The 22,762-nt window shown below is 41.9% G+C and overlaps 1 protein-coding gene across 2 annotated transcripts in view; it reads right to left on the bottom strand.

Moving 5' to 3' along the window:
* Positions 1 to 22,762, bottom strand: part of SLC24A4 (solute carrier family 24 member 4) — a 128,096-nt gene that overhangs the window by 26,596 nt on the left and 78,738 nt on the right. Inside the window, exons 3-10 of one of the 2 annotated variants that reach the window (XM_073350703.1) lie at positions 14,487 to 14,563; positions 13,311 to 13,385; positions 10,310 to 10,394; positions 8,750 to 8,853; positions 7,908 to 7,982; positions 6,618 to 6,643; positions 5,725 to 5,778; positions 3,292 to 3,434 (exon numbers count right to left, since the gene is read on the bottom strand). In XM_073350703.1, coding sequence (XP_073206804.1) covers positions 3,292 to 3,434; positions 5,725 to 5,778; positions 6,618 to 6,643; positions 7,908 to 7,982; positions 8,750 to 8,853; positions 10,310 to 10,394; positions 13,311 to 13,385; positions 14,487 to 14,563 — 639 coding nt within the window. The remainder of the gene's footprint in view (positions 1 to 3,291; positions 3,435 to 5,724; positions 5,779 to 6,617; positions 6,644 to 7,907; positions 7,983 to 8,749; positions 8,854 to 10,309; positions 10,395 to 13,310; positions 13,386 to 14,486; positions 14,564 to 22,762) is intronic. The other variant, XM_073350704.1, reaches the window with a different exon arrangement.

The raw sequence follows: 22,762 nt of genomic DNA, 5'->3' as shown, positions 1-22,762 counted from the left end.
CCCGCACATTCCTCCATGCCCCACTAGGGATTGCGACCCACTTTTTTTGGGCAAAACTGGGCATTAGTCCAGTTTTCTCTTATCAGCTGATGATCAGTTGGCAAGAGAAAAATGGGACAGATGCCCAGTTTTGCCAAAAAGGTTGGGATGGCTGAGACAGGGCTTAAAAAAAGTGACTGTCCCAGCCAAAACAAGATGTATGGTCACCCAAAGCTGGAAGGACCTTTGATGAATTACAGGGTAAAAACCTCAGCATTGAGGTACAGTGCACAGATTATGGGTGTATGAATTACTGCAGCTCCAAGGCTGACAGCACATTTATTCTGCCTGTTTTTCTCTTCAATCTGATTCCATCTGCTTCTGGAAACTCATGGCCCAGCTCCATATGGTCCAGATGGGTTCCATTTCACAAAATGGCATAAAAGTGGTTTTTACAAAAAAAAGGAAAAGCATTTTCTGCAACTCCTTTGTACATCCTGCAAGGGGAATATCCTCCAGCCATGGTATTTTCTTTTCACAAATAGGCAAACTTTCTGCTCATCACTCAGGATCTGATGCAAAGCATACTAGAGTCAGCGGAAAAACACTCGTTGACTTCAACAGGCTTTGGATCAAGCCCTGTGGCATCTAACCTGTGTTCAGTACAGACTCACACAACACACTCTTAGCAAGAGTTTTCTGTTACCAGGGAGGAATCAAACCCATGCCATCTGAGGGGAATGTGGGTCAATATATATAAAAAAAGCCCAGAGCACTGAGCTACAGTGCCTGTACTTTTAAAATGGGAGCATTATTAACAGGAGTACAAATCTTTTGCCTTCACTTCTGTGTGTAGAACTCCTCCTTGAAATGGAATTTTTCTCAGGGTGAAAAGCTCTCTGTATGAAAATCCAGTAATGGAACCTTTTATGTTTCGCCAGTGGAAGCTCTTGAAAGTAATAAAATGTATGAGCATCAAAGGCAGCTGTACAGTATGTGAACCTCCCTTTTATCTGCACCTACAGTAACAGAATTCACATCACCAGTATGAAGAAAGTACCTCACTGAGAGCAGCTGTTCTTTGTGAGAAAATAATCAGACTTGGTATGTATGGTCAGGAGCGGATTAAGGTCAGATCCAGCCCATTGAACCCTGAGGTGGTGTAGCAGTGGATTCTGAAACTTGTTAGCCACAAGTAGGAGGCAAGGCAGCAGGCCAGCCAATGGCAGCCTCCCCACGCCCACTCCCCTCCCCCCCCCCACACCTGAGGACTGTTGGCAGTACCTGAGGAAGATGGAGTTCAACTCAGGAGGAAGCGAGCCAAGAGCAGGCCAAGGTAGACGCAATGTCAGGGCAAGTTCTTGCCCAAGAGGAATGAGGTGCAGCAGGCAGCCATGTGACTGTCTGTAGGAGAAGGATCTTGTTGCCTGATGCCTGAAGTTGTGAGGCAACCTGGATGAAGCACCTCTCCCACTACCCAACACAGTTCCTTCTCTGTCCCCTCATCTTTATCCCACTCGTGTTTTCTCTTCCTTTCTCACCCGAGGCAGGTCCACTTCCTTCCCTTTGTCCACTGTCCCCATGGTAATGTCCATTCCCACACTATCCCACCTCTGATTTCTAGTGGTGGTTTGGTTTCCCATGTGGTCTCAGATTGTGCCTGAGGATGAGGAAGGGGAGAAGCGTCAGATATAGGGAGGGGGTTGGCCTCAGATTTCAAGACAGCAGAAAAGTTAACAGAGAAGAAATCTGTTGTGGGGAAAGTTTGAAGAGAAGGAAATTTGGGTGAATCTATGCTATTTTTAGCCTCCTTATGTAATGCCTCTGAGAAACTCAAAGCACTTTACAGACATTAATTAGTCCTCACAACATGCCCATGAGGCAGATAGGGGTAAGTAACTATTCAGTATTATTAGCCCCAGTTTACACAGTGGCTAGAGAAATTGAAGCTTAAAAAATGTGTATGACTTGGGTAAAGTCACACAGCAAGATAGCATCCGTACCAGAAACAGAACTCAGGCTTTTCAACTCCTAGGCCTGCATTCTAACCATCTCCCTGGTGGAGCAGACCAACCTCAACGTTCCTTGAAAGGACTCTGACCAATTAAGTGATATGCAGCGCTGCCCATCTTTTTGTCATATAGGAAGATTATTCTCTAACCCTGAGTAAATCTCCCATGCATCCAAGAGAGAATGGATAGTTCACTATGCAATAGTCCTTCTGTTACCTGAAGATCCAACATAAAGAAGAATCATAATACTTGCTACAAAGTGATTTTCTCTTAATCATGCCATGGCTTCATATAAAAGATGAATTTATTTGATTATTAATATTTATACTGCAATAGTGTTTATGACCCCAGCTGAGACCGGGGCTCCATTATGTTAGGCACAGTACAAAAACATTGTAAAAGACAGTGCCTACTCTGGACAGCTCCTAATCCAAATACACAAGGTAGAAAAGGGGAGGGGGCATATTCATATTGCAAGTCTGCAGTGAGGTGGATTGACCCAAAATGCATTGGGCAAACAGAGCCTTAGCCCACCTCTCTTATACCACTAGCTGCCCTTTCCAAATGCTGCCCACATTTCAAGGAGATGCAGCTTCCTGATACTTGAAGTTGCTTGCAAATAATGAAGCAGCAAGACCTGACTAGCCAGGAAGGGCTCAAGGAGTGAGAGGGGCTGAGCCTCACAGGCAGCAAGGACTTAGTTCTTCAGACAGGAGGGGATATAAACAGCAGACAGAAGGAAATGCAGCAGAGCTGAAAGATTCTAGAAGAACAAACATGCTGACTCCCTCATGCTGTAGTGGCAGCAGGAAACCATATTCCCCTTTCCCCCCAACTTTCCACATCTGTTTAGGAACAGACCTTGCTGTCCTAGTATTCAGACACAACCGCACATTAGGATGGTTCCTTTTGCCACCCTGGCCATCACACCCCAATGCAAGTTTCACCTACTGCCTGGAACTTAATTCTTACACATCTTGAAGTGAAAATTACCTTCTGCATTCACAGCAAAGAATATATTTCACTTATGGTTTTATAACTCATTCGCCTATTGCTGAACCAGAGAGTGGAAGACAGCAATGCTGCAGGTGTACCAAGTAGCATGTTTCCATCACCTCTAGAAGGAAGTATGATTCTCAAAGGCTTGGCTGCACTGAATTTGTCAACTTAACCGAATAAAAATGTCATTGTCCTTCTTGCTTAAGGTTGAATATTATCACTGTTTTGATCACCATTGGAAAAAAATAAAACCCACGCTGTATGTCAACTCTTTGTCCAACTCCTGTCTGCTCAGCCTTACCTTTCCATAGCAATGGCATGGATGGGTCATCATAGCTTATGTCATAACATTCATTACCATCTTCCAGCTCATTGCTGACGGTGTTGCCATTCCCAACGTTCATGCTTTTGATGGTGAACAACTTTTGCATCTTCACATTGTACCTGAAAGTGCAAAAAGATGGTCTCTGAGACTCCTGGATTGTTGGAATACTTCTCCAAACTCCCAGGCTGATGCAGTGTAACCCAGCCCACAAGGATTATTTTTCGACAACTAACATTACACTAGGAAAAGCCAGAGAGTATCAAACTCAGTACTGCAGGAATGACTAAGCTTTGCCCACCTGAAGGCCATTTTATCAACCTGACAGAAGAACAAGGACTGCACCTAGCTTGCAGGCTGCAGAAAGCAGGTTTAATTCAGAAATAAGTTTCATGGAGGACATTTAGCTCAAGGTGAAGCATTGCATGCTGGATGTGAAGCCTCAGAAGTCTTCATGTCTATATCGAAGAGCATGGCTGCAGCAGCTACAGAATAGCATTTGGCCCCCAGGACAAGTTTTGGACATGCTCAATCTACATCAAGGGATCTTGAAGCACATCCTCTTTATACTGAGAGGTTTCAGTATATACAAGGGGCTCTTCTGTCCCCTAAGAATTTAGTTTGTTCCACCTCATGGGACATTAACTTTATGGGGTTTCTAAAATGTACTGTAAATATACAAGCAATTAGATTTCAATGGCGTTCATTTAAATGTATGTCAGACACAGATGCCACATTGCATATACCCCTTCCTCTTAATAAGGGTTTCACCATAACCTCTTCACGTTCTGCAGGCTGTAACAGTACCATTACACAGCAACTATTTTTATGACATCAGTCCTGAGCTGCTCTTCTCCTTCCTTAAAGGATTACCTCCTTATCTCTGAACCCTTATGAGCAGCTTTCCGATTTAAATGCCACCGTTGAGGAAGTCATTTAAAATATTTATTTCACATCATAATGCATGTTATCACCCTTTTGACAGAACTGAGAGGGAAGGATTTCTGTTGCAGTGAAAACTGCCAAGCAATGAGGACTTTATTTCCTGGGGAAAGAGGAAAATAAAGCCATAATCAGGCTCTGCATTGCCAATGAGCTGCTCCAATGCAGATGCAATGTCTTTGGGGGTTGGCTTTGTGGGCTAGGGGTCTGTCTACACTGCAGTCAGGAAGTATGACTGTAGCATGTCTAGACATACCTGAGCTAGCTTTAATCTAGCTAGTGTAACACCAGTAATGATGATGAGGCAGCGGCTCGTCTATTCGGGGTCCCAGGTGGGCAGGACTAGCCTGTACTACCATGACTTCACGGCTATTGTTACTTGAGCTAGCTGTGATCTAGCTAGATCATAGCTAGTTTGGGTATGTCTACACGTGCTCCAATCACACCTCCTGATGGCAGTGTAAATATACCCAAAGACATACTCACTATGCAATGGACTTTTCAACAATGCTGTGCACCAGCATACAAGAGCTCAAGGTGTGATTCTCAGGAGGATTCTCTCACCCTGTTGACTGACCGGGACAGCACTGTGGGGACAGCTGGCTAAGCCCCACCATGAGAAAGAATCCATCCTATACTGACCTTTCTTTCTGACCTAGTAGTGGTGCTGATGGGCTCAGGAAGGCCCTAGTGTTGAAGGGGAAGTTGAGGTCAAACAGGAGATGGTTTTGGTGGGCACAAGGGAGGAGTAAATGGGAGGGCGAGAGACAAAAAGGGGGTACCGACTTCTCCATCTCTTCAGCTAAGAAGACTATACCTCGTCTCCTCCCAGGGGAAGGATGATTCATAGACTCTGAGGAGGAGTGAGGGTGAAAGATAAGGATAAGGGCATCAATACATGACAAGTCTGGCAGGGGATGTTCTTGTGGTGAATCCATGCTCAGCTGGCTGCTTGGAGGCGCCTTAACATGGTCACTCCACAGAGGTTACAAAAACCAGGACAAACTGCTGGTGTTTGTAAAACTAACAGGGATGCTTGGACAGGGCTCTAGAACAGGAAAGTTTCCAATTGCAAGGACCCACAGTTACTGATGGTGGTAAAACTGGGAGGGCAAGAGCAGCCCTCCAGAAAAAAGCCTCTAAAATACATTTGTGTCCTGTTTTACCCATAACCTCCATGCTACTTTACAGTCATGGAGCTAGAGAATCCATTTTTTTGACCTTTCCCCTCAGCCACCTCTTAGACCTGCTGTGCCCTATTATACAACAAAAAATAAACATCCAAAGATTTGCTGCTGTCTGCAGTACATACTCCAAGAGTGTGTTGATCTAGTACAAAAGTGGGGGATGTAAGACAGGGAAATCAGATTGTTGGAATTCTCCTCAGCTGGAGATCAGAGCATGATGCAATGCCAGAGAAACAATCACCAAATTACAATTAAAAAGCACAGAGAGAGGAGAAGCACTTACTTCATGATAAGTATGTAGAAAAAGTACATAACGATGAGTACAAGGCTCTCCCACCTCAAAGAGAGAAAAGGCAAGGAAAGAAATTAGTAGGGTCATGCATGCTGCTGTAATCTTATGGTATTTTCAGTAGGAATGTGCCACGGGTAAGCAGTATGGGAAGTATTCTCTGCCTGTGTGTGCTTTGAATTCCCAGTGGTAACATTAGAGGCAGTTTCCAGGGCCCAAAAGAAGCAAAACTCCTTTGGGATTTGAACACCATACATATTATGTATATTTAACTTCAACATTTTAGAACTGTGCTAGAGCTATGGAAGACAGAGCTGCACCATGCCAGAAGCAGTGACCAGAGCCATTCCGTCAGCAGAGCTCATCATGCACTCTGGAGTGGCTCTTACACCTTCTTTCAGGAGATGCAGCTTCTTCTTCCGCAGATCCAGGGTTGGCTTGTCAGCTGGGGTGGGGAGGGGAGTAAACGAGGGGAGGGCCTATGGTATGTGGCACCACGGAAGTGCTAACACTTCTCTACAGCTTCATCTCAAAGAGCACTGCAACAGGATTTTGGCTGCGCTTGGTACAGGTGTGTAAGGGGATGAACGTGCTTCCTGCACCCTATACCACACCCTGTGTACTCAGGCAGGAACACCTGGGGGTGGCTGTTAATGTTTTCTGGTTATTAATTTTTCCTTTAGTTTTCACTATTTATTATACAAAAATACTAATTAAAGACAGAAAGTGGTATCTCCCCTGGGACAAATCCAGTGATCACTCACGCCCCATTGGCCTCACTGCCATTGCACAGGGTGTAAGCACTGAATTTGGCTAAACTGTGATTGTAGGTACTGATTAGTGACATGGAGAACACACTAATTTGAGAAATTAACAACACAACTTACCATACTATTTGCTCATCATTTATGAACTGGAAGAAAAAGAAACAAATTGACCATTTCTCCAGTCCCCCTAAAAACTGGTCAGCTGCACTGTACAGCAGGCAAAGAATCTTCACAGAGGCATATTTATTTATTTGCTATACTGTCATTTCCAACCTGAAGCTACTGGAGCTTTCTCCTTCCTACTCTTCCCATCCCAAACCTTCTACAGTACTGCTGTCAACACTGCAACACCAACCCTACAGCCAAGACTTGGGCCTTTCTTAAAGGCTGCTGTTAAAGTCACTCAGCTAAATGATGCATGAGAGATACACACACATACACTGCATATGTTTGAGAGTGAGCAACCATGTGTCTGGAAGACAGGTAGGGGGCTCATAAAACAGTGGGGTCTCCTATTTTCCAAGACCAAAGGCATCAAGTCCTTTCAAAATTAGCTCCAGAATCACTTCTCCAGCCATGCAGCCACACAACTGGGCTGTCAGAACAGCAGGTGATCCCAATTTAACTCCATTTTATGCCATCCCTGTGGTTGAATGGGCCATTGCTGTTCTATTTTTATTATGAATAAAATAAATTAAGATGACTCTTCCCCATATCTGCTACCAAATAGTTAAATATAGAAATGTAAGAGTTACTCACTGCTTTGGAAAAATATAATGGTCATTTCAGCTATGCCCAAACTTTGCCGACTAAACTCTGCCTGTACTGGCAATTTACCTGTGTGACAAGCCTAATGTGTACTAGAAACTGCAGATAACAGCCACCCTGCCTCTTTAGTATGGTGTGCAGTTTCTAGATCCCAACATGCTCCAAGAGAAGCTACTTAGATCAGAATGGAGGGCTGCAAGCTGGGACCTGTAGTTTCTGCGAGGGAGTGCTTAATTTGTAATGAAAGCGGTGCTGGGTCTCAAGCAATTTTTTCACTTTAATAACTGACATGGCAAGCCCAGAGGTGCCAGGGCTATGAACTGCCAAGCCTAGAGGTGCCAGGGCTCAGCCATGGCATGAATTAAGCACCACTCTGAGGTATACCGTTGGTCGGGTTTGCAGTTTTATGGGCTGACTTTGGTTACGGGTGTATTTGAACATGCCAGCCTTATTCCAAAGGGCTGTATGAAGTTCTTCTATTTGAGCCCTTACTCACCCTAGTGTACCCTTATTCCTGTGAGTAATTGATTTCAGTGGGACTTCTTATTTGAGGAACCACTTAGCAGTGCAAACAAAGGCTTCTCAGTCTGTCTCTTTGTAATTAAACCTCGAAACATAAGAAATGTTAAGAGGGACACTTACAATGATAAGAAGGATCACGGAAAATGTGTAGTACACTGAGTCCCTAAACACAGACCACCAGGTGAGACGAACCACCTGGAAAGAAGCACAGTTTTAGCCGACAAACAACAGTGATTTCAAAAGTTTTCAAGTAAAACTAAGAACTTGATCTTAAAATATTTAACTGCGTGAGTAACTTTACTTATGAGTAGTCCCTCTAAAGTCAATTGAGATCTAATGGGGATACATTAAAAATTACATGCCTATGTGTTTGCAAGATTAGGCCCTAAAATGTATCTATAATTACCACCATTAATAAAAACCTTATAAATGTCTCCATTAATTAAATGTATTTCTTACTAATGGTATTTTCATTGGTCGTGGTTTTAGGTGAACAAGAAGCAAAGTAAAACTTGCTGCAGTTCTGCACGTGATCAATTCTCTCTTAATTTTATTTCGGAGGTATATCAGATTTAATAAAAAATTGTGATATTCAGAAATGCTTCCTACGAAGAAGGGTGATCAAATGCTTTAGAATATAAATAACTCTCCACAGGGGTCAGGAAGGATTTTTTTTCTCCCCGTTTATACTGACCAATTGACTGAGGACATAACGGCACATGGGAAGGAATCACCTTCGTCTGAATATCAGGTACTGTCCACTTTGGAAAGCTGAGACAACCACTATTTTGCAACATTACCTGTTTGTAAAATGTGTCTGAATTATTTCTAACATGATCACTTCCCTTGTCTTAACAACCCTTTCATGCTCATTTTCCATTAGCGTTCCAATACTTCTCAAACATTTTCCATGCAAAAGAAAAAACTAAGCAACAGAGCCAAAAGAAAGGTAACCTACTAACCTGTCCCGCAAATATCCCACAGACACCAATAATGCAAAGGATGTTGAAAACTGCTGACCCAACAATGGTCCCAACTCCTACATCACCATGAGTGATAAATACACCTGGAAAGAGAGTAATACAGTCACAATTAACCCCTATCACTTCATTACTGGCAATGCCTATTTGTTCAAAACGGGTATTAACTGTGAACAACAAAAATCTGTGATCATTTAAATGTTTAACCAAAATTAGGTCAATAATGAGTACACATATCAGCTGCACCTTCTGAAGTTTTGGGGATAGTTAGCAGCTATTTTGTATGCATATTTTTTCAAAGGGAGATATAAAACACCTCTAGTGACATCAGAACTCTACAATCTAACTGACTTCAAATGTTACAATAAAGCAGAGGAACTTTCCCCTGGACAATTAACATTTAGATTTCTGTCCCTTTAACATCTGCAGGGACAGCACGACCTTCAAAGAACTCCTAGCTGCCACCTTGTGTATAGTCTGGGTGCACTCTTGATAGGGCATATGATCTAGTGGGTGGAGACTTGCCTAAGACTCAGGAAACACAGGTTCAATTTCCTGCTCCACCACAGACTTCCTAAGTGATGTGGGCAAGTCACTTAATCTATCTCCACCTCAGTTACTCACCTATAAAATGGAGAAAATAGTATTTGCCTGCCTCACAAGGGTGTTATGAGGCACTCAGATACCAGGGTAACAGAGGCCATATAACTACCTAACATGACAGAGGCCAAAGAAGAATGCTCCCATGACCATTCTGAAGCTTTGTTTTTAGCTAAAACAATCCTGTTTGACACACAGACTTTGATACTATGGATCCTGTGATGCTATCACATCCCCTCTATGTAGGGGAGTGTATCTGTGGATTAGATGCCTTGGAGTAGATAGATGATATGGCCTTATGTGGGCTTTACTATATTTATGTATATTCTCCTTAAAAATTCGGCTCTCATTGATGTCAATAAGGTTGCACAAATTTAACTGAAGGAAAATTTGTTCCTGTGGATGGCATTAAAAAATCTCAGTTTTCACCACCCAGGTATGTTTAGTACAAGTTGTATCTTCTCAAACCTTGAGGAGAATGTGTGGTAGTACAGTATCATTGCTGCAGGTTTTGAGTAGTTAATGGTGTCAGCTGCAGAATGGAACCCAGCAGAACATCAGAATCTAAAACCTGTTAACTCAGTTATCTCCTGCTCTAAATATAGGGAAGAATGGTGGCACTTTCAGATACCACTGCATGGGAAACCACTCAGTAATACAGAGGGGCAGATCTTCAGCTGGTGTCAATTGTCATAGCTCCATTGAAATCTAAGATGAGGATCTGTTCCTGACTTTTAATTTGTTTGCAGTGTTGTTGTAGCCATATTGCTCCCAGGATATGAGAGAGACAAAGTAAGTGAGGTAATATCTTTTATACAAGATAGAAGCTTTTGAGCTACACAGAGCTGAAGAAGAGCAGAAGTTGGCCCAATAAAATATATAATCTCACCTCCTGACATTTTAATGGCAACTGTTGCACATGCTATTGAGCAGCTCCCTTACCTATAACAGATGCAAATAATTCTGGGGTCGAGCTTCCTGCGGCCATGAAAGTGGCTCCAGCAACATCTTCACTCAAGTGTAATTTCTGAAAGAAAAGTACCTATTACTTCAGCATTGCTGGTCTTTTTACATAGCACACTTTTATCGTTACAGATAGAATCCTTTTATTTTCTCTGTCACAATACCGTGAAAGAATGAACTCCCACTATGATACAGCTCAAAGGTTGAAAAAGCCTATAGATGAGATATAGACTACATGCTTTGGGCACAACAAATATTATAATGTACGTGGATAATATTATCTAACTGGTGTCCCACTAGGTTAGGGGATACATATTTTAACTAATCAAGCGGATTAGAGAAAGACCACTCAGATGGGGATTCTAGAAGGTTGAACGCTCAGGAATGAACAGTTTTTAGAGTGAAGTCATGAGTAATTCAAGAGTTAAAGGGGATACCAAGCTTGTAAAATTTGGTAACAGAAGTGAGAGTAAAATATAACCTATATGAATATGTCTTGCAAATAGTGGGCCTGATTCTGATCTCGCTTATTCTAATGTGAACTTCAATGAGGTATATGAAATTAGACCAGTGTAGAACTAGAGAGAGGACTGTGTCCCACAGAGAGATCTATTTTTGTTACACTGCTTCTTGAGCTCTAATCTGAATGCAGTTACCTTAGAGCTTTTGAGCCAGAGCCTCAGTTGGTGTAAATGCACCTAGCTCCACAATTGGGCTAGGCCTATTCACACCAGCTGAGGATCTTTCCTTTACACTATAAAGGCAATATTATGGGAAAGTTTTTCTTTTTTGAATCTCTAGACTCATCTTTAATATCCCATCCCACTTCCAAGGATAGAAGAGTGCCTAGTGATACATGAAGCAGGTCAAAGTATTTTTCAGGCACTCTGCAACATTCTGAGCTGGCAGGAAGTGCTTCATAAGGAACTCATGGCATAGAAGCACAACGCACAGCTCTCTAAGATGATCTATCACCAATAACATAGCTGATAGAGTTCAGCACAGATGTGCTAACTACTCTGGATTCTTGTTAGCTGTCTAGCATTCTGGAGATACCTAGACAAGCAGAATAGATTTTATGAAGGATCAACAGCAGAAACAGCAACATTATGATACATCTTATATATCATGTATCTAAAAGTATGCCGATAGCACATCTGAAAACAGCAAGTATTCGCTGCTACAATCTTCTTCCATCTGTTCTCCTGTTGATAAGTATATGTAACTAGTACTGTTGTTTGTTGGAGTTCTGCACATGTGTCCAGAGGATGGGAAAAAAGATGCCTTTACTAGCTAGAACAGGTGATCAAAAATTTCTGTTAATATGAAATTATGTCAAACCCCCCGCCCCCCATCTCCAAATAAGGTTTTCTATTTTACAATCAATTCTATAGTTGGTTGGAAAATTTTCACCAAAATAAATTTTGGATCAAAAGTTTAATTTTCCCTCTATCCTGGTCAATTCTAACTAGTATCTGATTAATAAGTTTGTAAAGTGCTGTAAATGAATGTTTTAATATAATAGCAGATTATTATTCTTAATTGTATATATTGTGACAAAGTTCCTCCTCTACCTTGGTGGGTCTTGCGCTTATTGGCAGATTTGCTTGCCTTGGAGATTCATGGCAGCGCTCAGTTTGGCCGTTCTCATGAACCCACAGTCCAGGTCAACTCCTCCTGTGTCTGATCAGGAGTTGGGAGGTTTGGGGGGAACCCAGGCCCGCCCTCTACTCTGGGTTAAGCCCAGGGCCCTATGGATTGCAGCTGTCTCGAGTGCCTTCTGGAATAGCTGTGTGACAGCTACAGTTCCCTGGGCTACTTCCCCATGGCCTCCTCCCAACACCTTCTTTATCCTCACCATAAGACCTTCCCTCCTGGTGTCTGATAATGCTTGTACTCCTCAATTCTCCAGCAGTACACTTTCTCACTCTCAGCTCCTAGTGCCTCTTGCTCCCAGCTCCTCACACGCACGCCACAAACTGAAGTGAGGTCCTTTTTAAACCCAGGTGCCCTGATTAGCCTGCCTTAATTGATTCCAGCAGCTTCTTGAGTGGCTGCAGGTGTTCTCATCAGCCTGTCTGCCTTAATTGTTTCCAGAAAGTTCCTGATTGTTCTGGAGCCTTCCCTGTTACCGTACCCAGGGGAAAGGGACCTGCTTAACCTGGGGCTAATACATCTGCCTTCTATCACTTTCCTGTAGCCATCTGGCCCAACCCTGGCACAATATATTATATATACTGCACTACATTTTCTAGTTAAATTTCACAGATCTGGTTCAAATGGGGCCTGTAGATAAAATAACTGACTTCATTAGTTATAATGACTATATTCTCCCTTTCCAATTATTCATCCTATTCAAAAGTGCTTAGCATTGACTTAACTATGCTCTTACTGAAACTAATAATAAAACTCTCACTGACTTCAGATGGACAGAGTTAAGCCAATGCTGGGTGCTTTTGAAAAGTCTACCTGATAGTTATTTCTATACATTAACTCTCTTCCACCTCATCACACCCAATCCCAACAGGCTAGGAAAACAGCACAAGCACATCTCTTCCTCTGACTGATTAGAGTCTTGCTGGCAGAAAGACACCCATGGCTAGCAAATTAATATAAATATCTCTAGCTCTTCTTTTTCCAAGTGGCTTTTAAAACAAGGATCATAGTAACAAACCCATCTAATCCTTACATCACCCCTATACTGCCCCACCAATGTGCTTCAGATCTGTGACAGAGGAAATCATGTGGTCGTGCTCATTCAGTCATTAGCCTCTTTGCCAAGACTGCTGTCAAGGGTGCCAATTAGCGCTAACTGTAGTGGATTTGTGATATGGAGCCCTGTCCACTGACAAATGGATTGAGGCCACCAAACCCATTTATTAAAGAACTTCAGGCAGCCATTGGATGGCACAAAACATCCAATCCTAAAACCTACAAGGAACAGATTTACAAAAGGTGGTTAAATTTCTCTTTCACTTACCTCACAAATTTTCTCTAATGAGGGAACAAAGAAGTCATCACATACTATAGCCAAGGCATAGAACATATAAAGAGCCTGTGGGAAAAAAGAAAAAATGTAACTCAGTACATCATGTATGTAAAAAAGGGAGAGGAAAATGACAGAATGTTTATTCAAATAATGTATAAACAAACTCACATGAATATGTGGCTCCATTTCTATCTGCTACAAAAAAACTGTATTGATGAAGTTATGGTATAAAAATATCAATATGTTCTTCTACTTAACAGTATGCTTAGGGAGGGACAGTTTGGAAAGTTGGGGAATGAAAATGCAGTAATTTGATGTAATTGGGTGCTATGGTAGAGTAAGGTACATGATAACAGACAGTACTTTGGAGGAAAAGCAGTCATCACTCATGTTTTCAATGAATTACCTGGGTAGATACTGAAGGCAAAAGCAACACCAAGATGTGCCATGTACAAAGAACAATCACATCCCCAAAAGAAACGGTCCCTGACCTTGGCTCCCATTTGCAAACATCTCAGGGGCTGTGATTGCCTCGTGAGCACATGTTGTCCTCCTGTTGCTCTATGTGAGTTATGGGATATATATTTTCAAAATGGGACCAATCCTGAAGTCCTCACTCAAGCAAATCTCCCATTTAGTATTACTTTCCCAGAGCTGGGACTGCAAGACTGGGCCACAAAGACCTTTAAATGTTTTTGGGTTTCTGCAATAAGACATCAAGCCCAGATTTCATCTGTATTCCCTTAGGCTTTAAGGGCCTTATCCTTGTTTCTTTTGCACAGATGCACAATGGACAGGAGAGGGAACAGGGAGACCCCATATCATCCATTCTTGCACAGAGGACAACTGGAATCCATACCTGCCCATACAGGGTGAAATTCTAGCTCCATTGAGATCAGTGCCAAAAAACTCCCATTGATTTCAGTGAGGCCAAGATTTCACCCCTAACTGAGATGAATGCACAAACACTGCTCATTTAGGCTTGCATGTACAGTTTTTAAAGTGCTCTAGTCGGTTTCTGCTATTTGAGAATTTGTTTGCAAATGCACTATTAAATATCTGCTGATTTACAGAGTTCCACTAAGAAAGGGCAATGGGACTGAGTAACTTCTTGCAACTAAATAAAAAAAGGAAAACAAAAAGAAACCATGGTAGGACAAAACTTACACCTATAATATGAAACAGCACTGCTCCCTCCTGCCGCTCCTTATTTGTAAATACATCTTCAGGAAATTCATTAATTGCTGAAAGAGAAAAACAAATACTTTTAAAACATTTATAAGTATACCTGAACATGTTATAAATGGAAGACAGCAAAATAAAGATGGATATTTAATATTGGTCCTAAATTAAAAGTGGAGGAGACATCTTCATCAAAGACTATATCATTCAGTTTGGTGCATCATAGCCTGCCGAAGTCTCTTCAGTTCACTAGGATAAAGCAGGGGGAAGATCCTCTGCGAGTGTCAGTTGTCATTTGCTCCAACAGATTAAACCAATATGCAATAGCTGCTAGGAGTTTCCTGCTCATAATGCCTCCCTTTTACTATTTTCTCTTCTAATTATACTTCTGAAATAACCAGCAGAGGGGCAAATTCCCTTCCCCCCAAAAAAACAATTATTTCTAGCTTCATGTATGCCTCACCCCCTAAAAAACATGCAATGGCTGTAGTCTGCTATCCACTTAGATTATGGTGCTATATAAATGTTTGCACGTTACTTTACAGAGATGAAATAAATATATGGTGCATACCCAAAGAGCTTGCAATCTAAAATTAGACAAAGAAAAGGATGATAGATAAAGGAAGGGGTGGGAAAAAAAGGAAGATGAGGGTTAAAACATAATAGGAGTCAGATAATAGATGAAGAGAACCATATAAGCTTTGACTTTATAAGAAGTGACTGAGGTAGGTCAAGAGGAGAGGGGTAGCTCAGACAGAAGTGGAAAGTCAGTGATGGAAAGAAAAAAGAGCAAAGAAATGTGTTTTCAAGCAGGTTCTGAATGAGAGAGAGGCAGCTTGCAATAGTTAGATGGAGCATTTTCCATGCATAGGTAGCAGTGTGAAAAACCTAAGAGCAAGAACACCAAAGAGTGGAGAGGAAGGAAGCAGCTTGGCATCCAAGAGGGCAGAGCGCTGTGGGTGAGGTGGGGAGCAACCAAAGATGTGAGGCAGGCAGGGCAGAGCTGTGCAGAGCCTTAGGCTCTGTCTACATGACACAGCTTTTAGTGACATAGCTGTGCCACTTCAGCCATGCCACTAAAAGGCACGCAGTGTAGCTGCTGTTTGGCGGCAGGAGAAAGCTCTCCTACCGACCAAAAAACTTCCACCCACCACATGCGGCAGCAGCTTTGTCGGCAGGAGAGCGCTCCTGCCGACAAAGCACTGTTCACACCAGCACTTTTCGTCAGTAAAGCTTTTGTCGTTCGGGGTGTGTGAGTTTTTTTAACGCTCCTGAACAACAAAAGTTTTGCCAACAAAGTTCCAGTGTAGACAAAGCCTTAGAAGTGAGGTTGAGGATTTTGAACTTTATGTGGAAAGAGAGGGAGTCCATGTAGAGGGCTGGAGATGAGATGGTCAGAGCAGAACATTATTTTAGCCACTGAAAGCTGGATTGGTTGGAGAGGTGACATTTTCATGCAGAACTCCCGATTGATTTCAGCAGCGAGTTACACTTGTGGATTGATGGCAGGATATGGTTCAAAAGTACTTCGAAATATTCATGAATGCACCAAAACATGGTGGACAAAAGCAAGGGTCTATTTTGATCACTTTACCCATAGCCAGAGCTTTTCTTAATGGTACTTGCTGAGGCCTGGTTCTTCAAAGTAACAAATACTTGATATGATGCCTGCTTTACAATGCCCTTGCAAACACAACATTTAATGCCAATGCACTCACTTTTCTGGTTTGTGTATATTCTTCCGTTTCCAATATAATTCTGCAAGCAATAAGTGTATACACGGAGACCAAGATTTTCAAAAGTGACTAGTGATTTTGGGTGCCCAATTTAAGACACCTTAAAGGGACATGACTTTCAGAATGTTTGAGCTTTTGTCCTTTGCAAATCAGCCCTTTTTAAGGTGGCTCAAAATGGGCACCCAAATCTGAGGCATCCAAAAATCAGTCATTTCTGAAATTTTTGACCAGGGAAAATAAAGTACCTTCATATCACTATTTGTCTGCTCAAGGATGTATATTCATGGCAAACTTTTCTTGCCCCCTGAAAGTAATTTATATAATATTATATATTATATAATTGCCTCAATGTAAAGATGAAACCCCCACTACTCTGTTTTCATGCCTACAACCACAATTATTTTTGCATGAGACCATTGGCAGCAGGAGTTATTTGAAATCAGAATTAATAAATCTTATCTGCCTTACAAAAGGCAAAACCACTGTTTTGTGAAATCCTCGAAATCCTCTGACCGAAAGCTACTGTAGTCAGTGGTCTATAAAAAATTAAGCATAAAATAAAACTTCAACCAGATGTCATGGAGCAATGACTGTACTGCGTTTCGTTAGCCTCTTTCATAAGGCCAGCACTTCAGAGCCAGTAAACAGCATTTTAATACATAGAATTTGCCCAGGATTAAGATGCAATTTTTTTCTCCGTCACACATTTAGCCAAGGAAAAAGACAGTAGTTTAAAAGATATTTTGTTTAGATATCTATGAATGCAATTCCTTATTGCCAATCCTTTGACAAACCTTCCAGCCTATGTCTCACTTCTGTAACCACTGGGACAAATTGAGGGAGCGATGGTAGTAAATTATCTGCTAATCCAGCACATCAGCAGGATACTACCCAATCCCTTGTTGAGTTATGAAATGTCATTCAAGGGACTGAAGAGTGCTTAAGTGCATAAATATCATTAGCACACCAGTTTAAGGCCACTAGCTTTAACACCACAGATCTGATTCTGCTATTAAGTACACTTTTGTAAAAATCAGTAATTTCACCAAAGCCAAACCTATACAAACCTGGTGCAAGTGAGAGGAGAATCGGGTCTTGTACCTGGATATCATAGTAAACACACAAGGCCAGCGTACCTATAAAAGCAGCATGAGGAAACAGCACTGCTGTATTCTGGGAATGAAAATTGTACAGTAAATAAAAATAACTCATGTGGCTATAATGAAGTGCTGCTTCACAAAGAGCTGTCAAAACAAAGACAATATACAATTAAATCACCCAGCAGCTGGGAAATCTCGGATCCTCATTTGGATGTATTTGCCTGTTGAATTTCAAATACCTTTAATGAATCAAAACAGATGGATAAATAGCCTCTTTTTTATATTTTTTATTACTGTTTCCAGCATGCAGGGAAGAGGAAAGGGAGAGAATATCACATATATACATGGGTGAAAGTAACTTAAAGGACTTACTGGTATGCAGAGCAGCCGAGGTCCTGGGCAAGGTGGCAGAGAGGTGGCTCTGGGCCCCCGGAAGGGGCAGGGCCCCAAGAAGAAGGGGTGGGGCTGGGGCCAGACTCCCCCAGCCAGCCCTTTAGCACCGCCAGGCCTGCACTACCTGGGGCTCTGGTGGCGATTTAAAGGCCTTGGGGCTCTGGCTGCTGCTGGGAGCCCGGGGCCCCTTTAAATCACCAGGCCCAGGACTTCTGCCCCTTTTGCTCCTCCCCCGTCCATCAGCAGCCCTGCCAGTATGGTCGGCTGTGTACAGGCCACTTTTTTACCAGTACACCATACCAGACCGTACTGGCTTACTTTCATCTCTGCATATATTGGAACAAAGTTTGTTGCATTGTAATATTTTGAGACACTGTATTAAATAGAGCTGGACGAAATTCTCTGCCATTCTTTTTTTCAGCAGATTCAGCAACACAGATTCAGCAACACCAAAACATTTCACAGATTCATGTTGGTTTCTATGAATTGTTTCAGTCCAAAAAATTAAAATAAATTCTGAAAAAAATCATTTTGTTTTGACATTTTCAAAACATTACACATTCAGTTCAAAATGACTTTTCATTTCAAAATTTCCCTATGCTTTTTTTAAAAAATGTTTTAAATGGTTAGAAACAAAACGAACATTTAACATGACCTGAAATTTTTTTTCCCCTTGAGTTTGGAGTCACTGAAAATTTTGAAAAAAAATCCGCTTTTGGTTTTATCCAAAACTAACTTTTCCCCACAATTTTTTGGAATGGTCTGCAACCCAAAATATCCATTATTTGCACAACTCTAGTATTAAACTGGAGTGAAAGTGACATTCTTAATCTCCTGCTGGGAGACAGCGTAGGATAATCTATAAACTACTATTAGTCAGTGTTACATAATCTGCAGTGGCTTTTGACAACTTTGTAAGAGGCCAAAACAGCCATTTTACATATGAAAGTGCTAGAGTTGAATAGGTTTCTCATATTACTTAGTACTTGCTTTAGCACTGTTGTAATATTTAAATATAAATTTACCCTAATTGTGAGCTCAACAGTGAGATGTGAATGAAAGATAATAAAATATCACATTAACCTATAACGTAAATGTTGATGGGGAAAGATGAAAAAGGGAGGCAGAAAGATTGGGTTAATCCAAACAAAAAGATCTACTGCTATAACTCATTGACTGCATAAAGATCATGTCTGGTAACAAGAGAAGTGTGCAACCAGAAATCAATGGACTAAAATTGGTGGATCAGAAATTAGGCCTACTGGGTGGACAAAATAATGAGCGGATGGGCTATTCCATCCATCACTTCCTTTTGGGATCCTTAAAAGAAAAGATTCCAGACCGAGAATTGTGTTGTTTGAAAAACTGCCAGACGGGAGACAGGTGGACTGAAAAGAGCAAACTTCATCACCATGGCTGCCAACCCCCACTGTCTTCTGGGTCTCAGGGATCACCATGACACTGTTGGGCCTTTGTTGTGCTGATCCTGAGAAATATCCTACCCGAACTAGGCCAGAGAGAAGAATGCGGATAACATCGCCTCTTCCAATGGCTCTGGCTAAATCCCAAACATCACCTGGAACGTGAGACTTCCCCCGCACCCCATACACACACTTCCCTCCAATCCTCTATGTGTCCTCTTCCCTCCCCACTGTATTTCTTCTCTTTTCTATCTGTTCCTACTTTCCTTTTGCCTTCTGTTTATTAAGAATCTGGCTTAGCTGACCAAGACTGTATTTTGCAATACTGCTATTAGCCTGTGACCAGAGAGGCAGCTAAAAACAATGCCCTATACCTAGTGTTGCCAACCCTCCAGGATTGGCCTGGAATCTCCAGGAATTAAAGATTAATCTTTAATTAAAGATTACATCAAGTGATGAAATCTCCAGGAATACATCCAACCAAAATTGGCAACCCTACCTATACAGCCTAATGCTGGTATAAATATGCCAGATCGCTGAGTGGCTGATAAAACCATGTGCTGTGATTGTGTATTTTCAGCAGTGAGATTGCATGTAAGAATCAATACCAGAGTCAGAAGCTGCATTTTCTATCTTTGTGTTCTTTTCTTTTCATGTGTACTTGTCTTGTTCTGTCATTTAGGAAACAGGATCAGACTTTAACAGCTCCAGCCTAACTCAACTAACTTCCCTCCCCACAAAGAACAGTTATTATCTTTGACACCATCTAAGAGCCTATCAGACAAGAGTTTTTCCTTCTAAAGACTCTGCGGCCAAAGGGAAAAGGAAGAAGGGATACTGTTACAATGAAATGCCTTACTTCATATTTTACATTTCAAATGCTTTAACTGTTTCCTTCTTCGTCTGTTTCTTTATTAAAGAGTTAAAAAATTAATGGTGTGTTTCCCGTGGAACTAAGCAGGCTGAGGTCTCTGTACTTGGAATTCCAAACCTTGTTTAAAAACTATTAATGTTGTACAGTAAGAGTCATGTTAACACCTTTGACTCTCGGGGCCCATGTATTCTATCGAAATTAATAGAATAGCACACATCACTCCAGCAATATATCAATATATCTTGCCAATTCAATGTGATTTAACATCATTCCCTCATGAGGCAGCTGTAGGCAGTACTTCTGGGATAATATTACAGCACCAGCAAATATGAGAGTTTAATTGCCAAAAGCAAAAATTTTCCAGGAGAGCTATTCCCTCACTGTGACATTCCCCTATGGTGTTGTCTGGACCAGTGATCTCCTAGGCCACTCCAATCCTTGACTCTGGGAGCCAGCCTTACCCTGCTCTGCTGTGAGAATCCCCACTCCTGGGCTGTTCACACACAGCCTCCGGCATGTAAGCTGCTCCCAGCTACTTGCAAGTGAATGACTCTAGCCAATATCTCCGGTCCCAGAAACAACCCTAGGAACTCTGTCTTGCACTGTCCAGTTACGCTCACTGGACTCTGCAAGCTTATAAGTTCGTCAATTTAACAAAGAAATTGATATGTACCAGGCTTGTTCTCCCAAGGGGAGTTTCTGACACACTACAAACCAAATGCACTGCTTCAGGTAGAACAAACAGATTTATTAACTTTAAAGGTAGATTTAAGTGATTATAAGTCAAAGCATAACAAGTCAGATTTGGTCAAATGAAATAAAAGCAAAATGCATTCTAAGCCGATTTTAACACTTTCAGTGTCCTTACAAACTTAGATGCTTCTCACCACAGGCTGGCTCTTCAGCCAGGCTCTCCCCTTTGATCAGTGGTTCAGCTGCTTGGTGGTGATGGTGTCTGTAGATGTAGGTGGAAGAGAGAGAGCATGGCAAAATGTCTCTCCCTTTTATCATGCCCTTTCTTCCCTCCTGGCTTTGCCCCCAGCCCCTTCAGAGTCAGGTGAGCATTACCTCATCGCAGTCCCAAACTGCCCAAAGGAAGGGGGTGACTTCCTCAAGGGCTCTAACAGATTCTTTTGTTGCTGCCTAAGCCACTGTCCATTGTTCCTGTGAGGCTGGGCTGGGTTTGTCCCATCCATGCCCTGATGGGATGTGAACTGCCTCTCTGTTCTTGGAGAGTTTTTGCATGGGCTTGCTTTAAGCCATGAGGATATATTTTCAGCGTCATCACTATGTACATGAAATTATAACCTATAACCTTACTATAACATTACTGTAACAATTGCCATAACATCACTATGACAACCATGTTCAGTGCATTATGAGCCTTCCAAAGACACCCAACATGACAGACTTTGCATTTGATACCACACAATCATTTTATAAAGATGAACATGGGGGTGTAGGGTGTTCCCTCAAGGTACAGAGTGTCACACTCAGGTACGGAATAAAAAAAATGTATAACAAAAAAAATGGCAGCTCCCAGTGAACAAGGATTTAGATGCATATCTGCGCATTAACAAGAAACATTAAAACCGACCATGTTCACAAAGAACAAATACTGAAGGAAGGATTCTTCTGTCTTCTGGGGATGGGAACTGTAGCTGTCTCTCCACTATTTTCAGCTGAGATGGGAGGGGAAGATTAAATGGAAAGCAAGGTGTACAGTGTGACTAATTTCGCCGAAAAGGAACACCGACCAATTGCTCTGAAGATAGCTAGAAGTACATAAATATTCTCCCTAACAGGACAGTTCCAGGCAAACTACTACAGATCATCCTGTTGTTACCTTGTCCTCCCAACCCACTCCACCGCACCCCACATGTCCATTATCTCCACCTTTTGAGTCCTGACAAACTAGGTTATAAACTCTCATGGACAAGAGCACGGTCTCTTATTTGCCTGTTCAGAGAGTAGCAAAATGGGCCTGGACTCTTATCTAGGGTTCCTTGGCACTACTGTCATGCCAATTAATGACTGATCAGAATAATAGTTACTACAGGGCTGCTATGTGAACAAAGGGCAGCAGAAGTGGCTGGCAATCTCATGAATGGCAGGGGAGGTGCCTCAGACACTACCTTTCTGTGCAATTTATGAAGTAGCTTGAAAAAAACCTCTATACTGAGCCATGAACATGGAACACAAAGAAAGAGAGTTAATCACCTTTACCAGAACAAACCTGGAGGGCTGATTCTACTGAACTACTTATAATTCAAGCACCAAAATGCATATGAAAGTGTGTAAATAACTAGTCTCAAAACAGAGTTTAAAAGGAGTTACAGAAGTTAATCCCTGTGCCTCACTTTGATTGTTTACCCTGTTTTTTAAGTGAGGATTTACAGAGCAGAAGCCAGGGGGAACCCGTGCACAATACTGACACCTGTCTATATTTAGGCTGGTTACCAGATTATTCCAGTGGGCACTGCTGAGTAGCATCAGAGCATTGCTCCCATATGCCTTGTCTATACTGTTGGAGGCAGCCTGCCAATGAACTACATTTCAAAATCTCATAAGCCTGATAGAAAATCTCAGCAGCCACGTGGATCAGCTGTTTTATAACCTGCCTTAGCATGTGATTTATTCACTTTATCACCAGTTAATTCACTCACAGAAGCAGGAGACACACCGACTCTTAATAGGCTGCTGAACATAAAAGATATTCTACTTTTTCCTGTCACAG

Source organism: Lepidochelys kempii, chromosome 6, assembly GCF_965140265.1.
Source record: "Lepidochelys kempii isolate rLepKem1 chromosome 6, rLepKem1.hap2, whole genome shotgun sequence".
Taxonomy (NCBI): Eukaryota; Metazoa; Chordata; order Testudines; family Cheloniidae; genus Lepidochelys; species Lepidochelys kempii.
The sequence above is the reverse complement of the archived record's forward strand: the minus strand, read 5'-3'. Positions and strand labels throughout refer to the sequence as shown.